Source organism: Poecilia mexicana, unplaced genomic scaffold (genome assembly GCF_051168715.1).
Source record: "Poecilia mexicana isolate PSO_F unplaced genomic scaffold, ASM5116871v1 scaffold_7, whole genome shotgun sequence".
Classification (NCBI taxonomy): domain Eukaryota; kingdom Metazoa; phylum Chordata; class Actinopteri; order Cyprinodontiformes; family Poeciliidae; genus Poecilia; species Poecilia mexicana.
Genome location: NW_028263376.1, coordinates 17,137,425 through 17,149,292, shown reverse-complemented (window position 1 = coordinate 17,149,292; position 11,868 = coordinate 17,137,425). Strand labels below are relative to the sequence as shown.

The 11,868-nt window shown below is 35.6% G+C and overlaps 1 protein-coding gene across 1 annotated transcript; it reads right to left on the bottom strand.

Annotated features, from left to right (window-relative positions):
- Positions 1 to 671: 671 nt before the first annotated feature.
- nemp1 (nuclear envelope integral membrane protein 1) lies at positions 672 to 9,916 on the bottom strand. Its single transcript, XM_014985552.2, has 9 exons — positions 9,763 to 9,916; positions 8,567 to 8,688; positions 8,166 to 8,382; positions 5,694 to 5,766; positions 5,515 to 5,608; positions 5,301 to 5,415; positions 4,714 to 4,939; positions 3,001 to 3,177; positions 672 to 1,279 (listed from the first exon to the last, which is right to left on the bottom strand). The coding sequence occupies exons 1-9, from the start codon at positions 9,869 to 9,871 to the stop codon at positions 1,108 to 1,110; spliced, it is 1,305 nt and encodes a 434-aa protein (XP_014841038.2). The 5' UTR covers positions 9,872 to 9,916; the 3' UTR covers positions 672 to 1,107.
- Positions 9,917 to 11,868: the final 1,952 nt, after the last annotated feature.

Genomic DNA, 11,868 nt, shown 5'->3' with positions numbered 1-11,868 from the left:
AGTAAATAATGACACTTTTAATGCAACATGGAACAACCCCAATTAATTAAAATAATAAAAAAATTAATTAAATACAACATGGAACAACCCCAATTAATTAAAATAATAAATAAAAAATAATTTATTTAATTTAATACAACATGGAACAACCCCAATTAATTGAAATAATAAATAACAAATAATTTAATTATTTAATACAACATGGAACAAGCTGCAACAAAAAAAATGAAAAGGTTTCATTTGAAAAAATGTCTTTGGTTAGAAGCTTCTTCAAATTCGCTGCGATATGGACTGCTACAGGAGGTTTTTCTTGCCAACAGCCATCACCAACTCTTTTGAAGAATCTTGAATTAATATGAATTACAGCAACATTTATTTTCCCTTTGTGATCAGGAAATTATTTTTGAATTGAAGCTTTTACAGTAAATATTTATTTCAAGCATTCCATAGTAATAATTACTGGATTGTGTAAGATTGTGTTGGGGAACAGATGTGTGAATTCAGACGGATCTAGAACAACACATTTAATAAATAAACCATGTCTTGACCACAGTATCTGGAATATAACCAAAAAGGGACACTAATATAGTAAAGCTGTCATATTTTAGGACAGGATCAATCATAAAAAATATATACATTTAAGTTTCAAAAGCATCACTAGGTGTCCAAACAAAAATATATAATTTTTTTATTCAAAATATTTTAGAACAGTTCCACAGATATTTCCATTAAAATCAACATGAAGAAAACACATGACCAGTTTTTCTTCTGAAATAATAAAATAATAATTACAAAAGTAGGCGTCTCAGTGTGAAGCGGATTCTCTCCATTCACAGCCTAATGGCTTGAAACACACGTCTAGTCAAAGTAAAACCTGATGTAACTCAAAACCTCTCGATGTAAATTTACCCATTTAGCATCTGAAGAATGCGATCATGCGCCTGAAGTGGTCAACTTTTCTTTTCTGTCTGTGATTGCTCCGGCTGGAGTCCAGTCCAGAGATTTCCTCCATCAAGCATGAAAACCTGGACAACCCCGGCGAGGCGTTCCCCAACCTGCCCGTCAGCCAGGGTGCAGTTTCAATCTTCTTCTTCTTCTTCTACTCTCTCATTCAGCCTTTATCATAGGCTTCAGTTCTTCTTCTCTGTCCTCCTCATCATCATCATCGGTGTCGAAGAACTCGTCCTCAAAAAAGCTTCCTCCAAAACCGTATTCCTGCGCGTGGACGGACACCTCGTTTGATTTCAAGTGCGGGGATCCTTCGATAAAATCGGCAAACCTGTTGATGATGGAGACGATGTTAATTTAACAGCCGAAACCGAGTCTGTGTAACCCTGTGGTCCATCCCATTAGATCGAGCCGACTCACTGCTTCCCTATTTCTCTCCTAGATGATGCCGCTCACACTGATGCTGGTTCTGCTCCAGGTTTCTTCCTGTTAAAAGAGAGTTGTTCCTCTCCACCGTCACCACATGCTTGCTCAGAATAACGAGTTACTGCTGACTAAATGATCCCCAACTGGTGATTTTTACCTGAATTTGACTGAATTGCTTTATAACTAGGATGAAATTAGGATTTCTATATGAATGGATCATATTTGGTTTGATTATACAGCTCTGGAAAAAATTAAGACACCACTTAAAATGATCAGTTTCTCAGATTTTACTTTTTATAGGTAAATATTTGAGAAAAAGGAACATTGCTCGTTTAGTCTATAAACTACTGACAACATACAGGGTTTCCCATAGTGTATCATAAGCCTGGCGGGCCACCAGGCTTTACTTGTGCCCCCACCAGACTTAGCATTGCTTATTTATTTCAGTTTTTAAAAAATATTTGCATTTTTTTAAGACTATAACGCATAAATATCAAGTGATATTTTCAAATTTCCTGTCAGTTTTAGACATTTTTAACTCAAAAACACGACGAGCTGCTGGATAAATGACAGCTTGAGCGCTCCAAACACCAGGCCTAGAAGGTTTTCTGGGGGAAACCTTGACATGTCTGAAATTCCAAGCAAAAATTTTGTTTTTATTTGCCAAAATAACAAAAAAGATGCAGAGTTTTCAGACCTCAAATGCAAAGAAAACAAGTTCATATTAATATAGAAACAACAACACGTTTTCACTCAGGAAGAGTTCAGAAATCAAGATTTGGAGGGAAAAACCAGAAGGTTTTCAGTCGGGTTCAGTGCTGTGGGCTCTTAGTTTTTTTCGAGAGCTTTATTTTTCTCTACTATATTTTGGGGTGACATTTATTCGTGCTTTAGAAATAAGTTGAATTAATTGCTTCACAAATTTACAAGAAAACTATTTACAAACTAAAAATGTGTTTTAAAGAAAAAGTGCAACATGTAGGACATTATTTTCTACAATTTTAATATTTACACAAGCACCCTCCTGCAAATCAGAGATGATGTCAAACAGACCTTTTTCTCACTAATCAGTCAAAATCCAGCTTTGGCATTGGGAAGTTTCATGATTTGTGGATCAGGAGAAAGAAATATCTATTATAAAATAATTGTTCTATACTTGCATGTCTACAGTGTTAGAAAACTGGAAACAATTTAAGAGGAAAATATGCAGAAGCCAGGAATTAACAAACTTAATCAGAAATGGAGCTGTGAGGTAATGTGGGGCCGACCAAGCAGAGTTAATATTCATTGTTCCTATTTTGACCTCTGATTATGAATAATGAAGCTTTACAAATACACTGAATCATCTTTTATCTCAACAGTGACCTCATTAGGTAAATAAATCAACTCTGTGTAAACTCAGGAAGTTCAAGGGATGAGCTCATTGTTCAGTCTGTAATGTATCCAAAATGTCCGACCTGTGAGTCAGTGAGAAACAAAGCAGCAGACGCATATTTTCATCTGGGTTTTTTTGTAACCTGTTCTAATATTTTTAATCACTGCTGGCCTCACCGCTTTTATCCTGAAGTAAAATGCAACAATCTTTCTTCAAAAAGGTTTTGCACAGATAAGCTTATAAATCCAAACCTTTTTGGGGACTGAAGCCTGGACACGGCCTTCCAGGGACTGAAGTCTGGGCTGTTGCAGTATTTTCGCAGCTCCTCCAGCGCGCGGCGGGTTTCTTCTTCTGCTTCTTTCTGATACTCCTCCTCGGTGAGCAGGCGGCGCGGCTGGGGCTTCCAGTAAATATAACCTCTGACTTTCCTGCAAACCAAAACGATGTGATGGAAATAAGAAATAAAAATACATCAGCATCATCCAATTAAAATGCAGAATAAAGAACCTGAGAATATGAAGTTTGTTCACAGTTAACTGAAAAACCAACATCACAGAGGGGGCAAAGCTAAATACCTAAGATTGTTTTAAACTTCTAAATTTTTGTCATATTTGTAAATGTAAATATTTTATATAATAATAATAAATATATTTTATATTACATAAAATGAAAATAAAATATTTTAATATATTTTCATTTTATTACATAATTATGTAATATGAAAATATGACTTAAATATAGCTGTATTTTAAGTAATATTTGGATATAAATTATTATGATGTCATGAGAAAATGCACTAAATCTATCCCTTTTTTTTTTTTTGATCTGTAAGACCATACATGGTTAAAATGTTTAATCTTCAATAAAATGTGGGCCAGATCATCCAAGTTTAGGTATTGAGCCTCTGAATAACAGTTTGTGACTAGTAACTTTTTAATTTTACATCATAAAAAAAGGAGTTTGCATAGAAATAAAAGCCAAATCAAGAATTTTGTTTTTAGAATCCACAGACAAACTGAGAAAAACATTTTATTTTTGTATGAATGTGTTTTAAATAGAAGAACACAAATAATTAGGTGGACAAAAACTAAAGTTATAATCTGACAAATTAAAATTACAGGTCATCAAAAACGAAACAAAAAAGAAATCCAAAAAAAAAAATCATATTTTTATCTTTCAAATAATGCAATAAGATGAAGTCTGAAACATCTTTCCATACGTATCCAGCCTTGGAAAAATGATAATTTCCTAGCATTTCAAGGCTGAATAAACAAAACTGTAATAAATTCTCTGGAAACGCTGATTATCTGCAGATGAAATTCAGATGAGCTGTGAGGGTTTTCCTAACATTTACCCATTTGCATCCTATAGCTGAAGCCACAGTTTGCAGAAAGGTTACAACAATCAAACTGATCTTATGGCACAAACTTATGAGTCAGTGGCAGTGAAAGAAAGTCAGGCTTATGTAAATAAAATATGGAAACCGTGACCTTACTAAAACAACATGTTACGGTCTGATGAAACCAAGCACAAACTTTTAACTATGATTCTAAAAGGTGGAGGTGGCAGTATTATGCTATGGGGTTCATTTTTTTCAATGAGAACTAAAGTTTTGATGAAAAAAGTATTTTTTTTTTATTCAAAACGAAGCCTGCCCCAATAAGCAATATATCAATTAATTGAACAAAAATGAGAAAGGCTTAACTTCCATTTGGGCAACAATCATTAAAGAGATGCTCCCTTAAATATTGCTGAAAATTTTTAGAAACACTGCAAACATTTGATATCCAGTATGACAAGGTTAGTCTGATCCCCCTTTTGCCTGTTTTCCCTGTCTAAGCTGGACGACTATCACTTTTTAAATACAACTTTGGTTTCAGTTTCCCTACATTAAGCTGCTACAGGATTCTCAGCTCTTGCTGTACTCTTGCGCCCTCTTCTGACAGCATTTGAGCATTGCATACCTCCACACCGTCAATGCCAGAATGACTGGGTACTCCAGATTTTTGGAGAGCAAAGACGCCAGGATGATAGCAAAGGCAACTTGCTGGATCTGAATTCCCAGATAAATTAGAAGCAGTCCAAACAGTTGCAGCGTCCACGACAGGATGTTGATGCTCTTCTCATCCACCAGGGGGCCGTAGCGGTAGCACACAGCAAAACTGATGAATCCTACAACTGTTACGTAACCTGACAGAAAAAAAAAGGATTTATGCGGTGTTATGTTTTATAAAATTCAATACTTAAAAAAAAAGAAAAAAGTCACCCAACTCATTTGCACATCCCTGAAATAATGAGTACAACATATCTATTCTAATAACCACACAGTCTCTGTATGTCATAATCTTGTACAGTATATTTTTATTACTATTATTGTAAATCTTGTTTTTGTTTGCTGTTTTAAACTAGTTTTCAACCAGAATTCCCCCAATATTTAGCTTTACTCATCAAAAGTGAAAAAGTTCAAGGACTAATGAATATTTTTTCAAGGCTCTGTAACTCTTCCTCTGTTATTTTCTGCCTGAAGTCTGTGTTGTTAGCGAGTGTGTACCTAATGCAGCATGCCAGTGCTCTCGCAGAATTACCCCGAGGTTCCTGCAGACCAGCTGGATGGCATACAGAGAGAAAGACCACCCGCCCACAATAAGCATGTAAAAGGGGCTTTTCTGTGGAAAACAGCAGGGGGACAATCAACCACTGGATCAGTGAGACTTTAATTATGAAGAAAAAAAAAAAAAACACTTAAAGGCGATTAAATAGCTTACCTTTGGCAAAAAGCGTGACAGAATGAAAAAGAGGATGATCAGAGAGGCAATCATGCCTGTGCTCATTCCAGCAGAGTAGAAGAAGATCTGACTCCTTCAGGAAAGAATCAAAACACACAAAAAAGAACTGTAATAAATCCAGTTAAAAATGCAGGACTGGTTTTCGGACAGATAAATACCTGCTCAAGGATTCTGCAAAAACAAACAGCAGCGCCCCGGAGAGGAAGACCAAGAACAGATAGATGTCAAACTCTGAAAGGAAAGGAAAGTTAGCTGGTAATTATCTGTGAGGCTTGAAACAAGCTGCTTAGACTTTGACTTTTCCTTTCCAAAGAGACTTTGCTCTTTTGTGCTCTTAACATAACATTTATTGTCTCTGTAACTCCTACGTCAGTCCGTCCGTCCATCCATCCATTTTCTTTACACTCTTGTCCCTTAGTCCCAAATCTGTAACATGTCGATAATAACGTGAAAAAATGTGTTTTATTCTGAAAAGATTACAAAGGAAGAGCTTTGAATGGCTCACTCCTGCACTTCTTTCTTAACCAAAGAAGAAAAATAAAGAAAAAACAAGTTTTTGAACTACGAGGCTTGTGTTAGGAAAATAAATTTAAAATATGCTAGTTTTTAAACTTAACTATATGTAGTTGGGGACATAAGTTTAATTGTATTAATTTTAGCAACAGTTAACCTTGGTGCATGTGAAATATTAGATAGAGCATGAATATTTTGAGTAGATTTTAATTTAGGTAGATTTGGATAATGATTCAATTTAAAAAAACGACTGATTTTCTTAACTGGGATAAAATCACTAACAGGGTTTTGAAAAAGGACCTTCACTATAAAATGTCTTCTATCAGAGGAAACAGATGTACTGTGCTAGGTAGCTCACAAAAACAAAAGTAATGGGGAAAAACTGCATGGGAGAGATAACTTCTGTCTGTTTATGTACTAGGCCAAATTCTTTGGTGTTTTCTGAGGTAAGAAAAACACTAAAATCTTGAGAAAACAAAACTAGTATTTGGGATATTATGGAAAACGAGCAAGGTCTAGGTGAAAAATAAATATCTTTTTGGCAACTAGGGTCTTTGTTCAAATGTATAGAAAGGGAGGAACTAGGAGAAGACTCCAGATGTAACTGGCATGAGAACATCCTGTTTTGAGAGTGACCTTTGCTCTTTCTTTCTCTTTATCTTTGATTTTGAATAAGTCTCCCATCCTATCAAAGTACTTTGAAACTGCTTAGAGGTTTAGAAGAGAGGACACGCCTTCAATGCATATATTAAAATTAGGAATACACCTCTTATAAAAGTCTCCACTTCACAGCAGCAAGCCAGATTGCTTCGTTGTGCAGCCGCACGAGCAGTTCCCAAAGGCACCTTTGCTTTTTGTTCATTTTCTACTTTTCTCGGGTAATTAATGTCTGTTTTATGGTTTGGACTTCTTGATGGTTTGGGTGTGATGCTGATCTGTTTTTCTGTGCATTTAATTGTCTGAATAAAACCCTAGATATATCTGAAGCTGAATGGCGACTGGTTGTTATCTGTGTGGTTTCCACTGTGTACATGCGGAAGTCTGGATTCGGGAAACTAGAGGAAAACAACTAGCAAAGAAGCTTAACAATTTTAATCCTCTAGTATTAATACTTACCAGCCATACGTTTTAAGTTGATCACAATTGCTTATCATTGAACTCTCTTTGCTTATTTTTGAATCAAACTCCATTATTTTTTATTTAAGAACGCTGAGGAAACTTTGACGGGGATACAACCAAAACCTAGTCAACTCCAGGTAAAGATCATTTGTGTTCATCTTTATCACGGTAGATGTGGGAGATCTGAAGCTTGCTCCATCTTTTTCTTATGAATTTATTTCCATCAAATCAGTTCAAAATGAGAGTCAAAAGAATCTTTTCGCCATTACACCGATTAGATCAGTGGTTCTTAACCTGGGTTCGATCGAACCCCAGGGGTTCGATGAGTCGGACTCAGGGGTTCGGTGGAGCCTCTGCCGCGGAGGTAAAGACACACTGTGTAAAGTCGTGATGACGCCCCGTTTTGCCATCACTTGCTGCAGAGGATCACGTTACATTGCTCAGTGCTGTGGGAAGGAGCTCCACTCTCAGCATGGATTTGAACTTGTGTCTTTAATTACTTCAGTAAAGCTCAGTTTTTACCAAATTCTGTAGCTTTCGGTGTACTTCTAAATCTGCTCCTTAGTCACATCTTTTCGGGGTTGGTACTGCCTCTAGTGGCGTGGGGGAGGCATTACAACTAATATAATTACATTATATTAGTGGGGGGGGCGGGTTCGGTGAATGCGCATATGAAACTTGGGGGTTCGGTACCTCAAAAAAGGTTAAGAACCACTGGATTAGATCCTCTTTCAATCTGCATTGTTTTTATACGCTGAATCAGTGAGCTGTTCACAATTATTTGTTTCCTTTGCATAACTAAGTTTATTTTCTAAAGGAGAAGGTAAACATCTGAGCAGTATATTAAAAATGACATTTCTTCCTGTAATCTTTAGCAAACTGTTTCATTTTCAATAATTTTGTAATGTGCACTTCTTTTTAATTCTACCCCTTATTGTGAAGGTGCTACATCTGTCACTAACCAGTCAGAACGTGATCTAGACTGGTTTCCTACTTACTGCGGATTGGTTTGACAGTGTACTGAGCTCCTGCTGTAGGATCCACCTTGAAGCATGTCTTTTTGCAGAACAGGTTGATGTTAATGACAGTTTCATTGTGCTGTTCACGTAGAAAAAATAGAAACCAGCTCCAGACATTGAAGCGCTCCAGCTCCTGCAGCTCTTCTTCACCTTCCACAGTTTGCACCTTAAAGACCTTTGAACTCCACACTTTCACCTGTGAGAAGGAGGCATTTAATGTACAGTTTAACAATCACAATCATGCACAGAGCATTTTCCTACAGTCAATTTTAAGCTAACAGAGCAACTTCCAAGTTTCAGGATGTTAAATTTTGGATTTTTAAAACTTTTTATAGAACAATAGGTCTTTAACTTAAGTCAGTGTAATTTGTGGAACTTGCATAAATTCTTGTCCACGTTTGCCTCCAGGTTGGAACAACTGTGTTTTTGTAGCAGAACCGGTTGGGCCCCAACATAAGGTACTGCTCGCCATCTTGAAGATCAACTATAGGACGGGTGCCACCTAGAATGAACAAGCAGATACATGTGTGAGTGTATCACAAAATAATAATAAAAAAAACTTGAAATTTAGAGCAAATAAGACTTTTCTCCTTTTATGTTTTCCTGTAGCCTGTCTGTGTAGAAAGTTTTGTGATGGCGATAATATTGGTAAATATTGTAATAATGATATTGGTTGTAATACGGCTGTTTTTGTCTTTTCACCCTTTCTCATATGTGTTTTTGCCACTTTGTTGACCTTTAGCAGTTTTGGGCAAGGTCATTTTGGTCCAGTATGAAGATGAGCTGCCATGAGACTCTGTACAACTTGCTTAACATTACATTATCAGGAATAATTCAAGTTAACACTTAGTCAACAATTATTAAACTTTAAACAGTCTTTGAAATATAAATATTGCACACACTGATGATGACATATTCGCTATATGCTCTGCAGCCTTATGTTTTGTTTAATTTAATGCTTACATTATGATATACATATAAATAAAAAATAAATACTAACTTATTTTGAGACAATAACTCAAATGATAAAGCAAAAACCTAGCATTCAGCTCTATAAAACTGCCACAAATACCTAAAAATGTGTTTTCAGCTAACTTTGTAAAACAATTTCTCAGCTTTTCTCAGTACAAATACTGACTATGCTTCACTGAAGCAATATATTATGACCTATCCTATAATTCATTACGTTTTCTACAAGCAAAACAAACTCGGATTAGTGAGGGCCTGAATGAAAACAACCTAGGTGTGTTCTGGGATGTCAAGCTAACGCCTACAAAAATGACAGGATGCAAATTTCCAAACAGAACAATGGATGGTAGCCACAAGCTTCCACGAAGGAACAAGACACGAAGGAAAATAACAATTGTATTAACTCCTATTGCTGTCTGATGAAGCTAAATAATTGTTAAAAACAATTGCTAGTCTTTCAAAAACCCATTAATGTTACACTGACTCGCTCAAAGTTCAAATGTAAATGGAGACAAACACTAGCTAATGTTTACTAGCCGTAGCTTGTAAAATATATGTTAAATACCAACAAAGGTCATTCTACCTGCTTTATAACACAGCTTTTTACCTGTATATTGGTGTGACGTTTGATGTAGACACATAAAAAGCACTGTAAAAACCATTAACTTCGAACTTGCTGAGATGTAGCCATTTATAATTTTCATGCATCCCGCCATGATGACTTTGCTAACTCCCGCCTCCTCCAACGTCTCTTCCTGCCTCCTCCGCCTAGCAACCGTTCGATGAGTTACTGGCGCGACAGCCAATCACAAAACACGACAAGATGACGTCATCGCCAGGGTTTGATATTTCAGTTTCGGGTATTTCTAATCTGCCATTTTCCTTTCTTTGCGAGTTTGTTAGGAGAATATGTACCACTAAAACAGATATTTAAACATTCATTGTCAAGTTTAAACTGTAGAATTGTCTCAAATTCCGTTGTAAACAAAATCAAATTAAGGTGAATGAGTCAAACTTTTTTTTCTCTCTTTGAATATCTTAGTTTTTATTTGTTTAATGAAAATACCTTGTTAAGCCATAATACATAAGAAGCCAGAACTATATCTCCTTACTGGAGAATTCTAAGTCATGTGAGTGGTTGATTGATTCACTGATTTTATTTCAAACACAAATAAAATATAGTGAACAAAAACAAAACAATGTGTCCAAAAAGGAAAAGGTTTATGAATATTTGTTGAATATTACCTGGAAGTAATTAGTTTCTTGCTTTGAACTTAAGAGCTGTCACAGAAACAGTAATAGAAATACGGAAGCAGCTGAGCCTTGTAATTAAGTACGTTGCATATTTTACAAGATACAGGATTATTTTTTCCCCATTTTTATCTAACGCGACCCATTAGGTAAAATGAATGAAATGAAACCCAAAATGTAATTTCTAAAAAAGAAAAACTTCTCAAAACCAGCAAAAATAGTATTCTTAATTCAGAAATCTTATGTGTTTTGGCCTATTTAATGGGGAAGTCCAATAGACAGTCATTGACACACCCTCAAAAAGGAGAAAAAAAGACATTGCTTAAGAAGTTGACTGTTTATGTGGTAGAAAAAGTTGCACAAGCAAATCCACCAATGCAGATGAGCTGAAGGCCACTTTCAAAGTAACCTTCCCGTTTCGTCCTCGGTGCCACAGGCTGATCTCCTTCAGCAAACCATGCAAAAGAAGCCATGACCAAATACTGAACAGTTTTAAAGATTTTCTGTGAAGCTGAATTTTGGGTTTTCAGTAACAAGATTCCATGACCATTACGATTAAGAGAGATAAATGTATGAAATCTATGGTGTAATAAATCTATGTAAAAATATGTTTCACATTTTTAATCAAATTACTGAAATAGATTCAGAATTCAGAAAAGATATCAGAAACTCACAAACAAACATCAAAGACTGGCGACAAACCCTTTAGAGCAACTCGACAATCTCAATATTATAATTGATTCAGAGTTCACAAAGTATGAGAAATGTTACAAATAATTGATTGATTGATTGATATGTAAAAAAAAATATGTCACTTTACACATATTAGGCATGTTTAAAGTTTGATGTGACGGAGGTGACCATTTTTTACCTAATGTAAATTTGTAACATTAGGTACGCTTAACTATAAATAAATTAAGCATAATCCAGGACTTGTTATTGGATTAAATTGGTGACATTGGACAGTGGGTGATGAAAAAATCCCATCTTTTTATAATAAGCTGGTTCTGTTGGAGATGAGGAGAAGACGTCATGACAACCCACATTCACACATGACTGCACGGACAGGCTGCAAATACGTCAATCTGGGTTGTCAAACTGATGATTAAGCTGAATGAGGAATTTCCAAAGCATTAAATGTTGCATCTGAGTCACAGAAGTAGCTAAATGTCATTACTCTGTACACATTTGAGTTTTTTATTTCTTTTCTTGCATTTTTTTAAGCAATGCAATTATAAAGGAGATATGTCAGAAGCCTGATTTGTACCGTTAACCTTTAACTGAGATAAAATACAAAGAATAGGAGTTTTATTTTTGATTAATATCAAAGACAATATCAACCACAGAACAACAATCCACTCAAAATTTAAAATACACCAAACCAAAGCCCCAAACTTTACATTGTTATCCCAAGATTTATTCCTTCAATTCACTTTGGTCAAGTAAACAGATTGTACTGCAG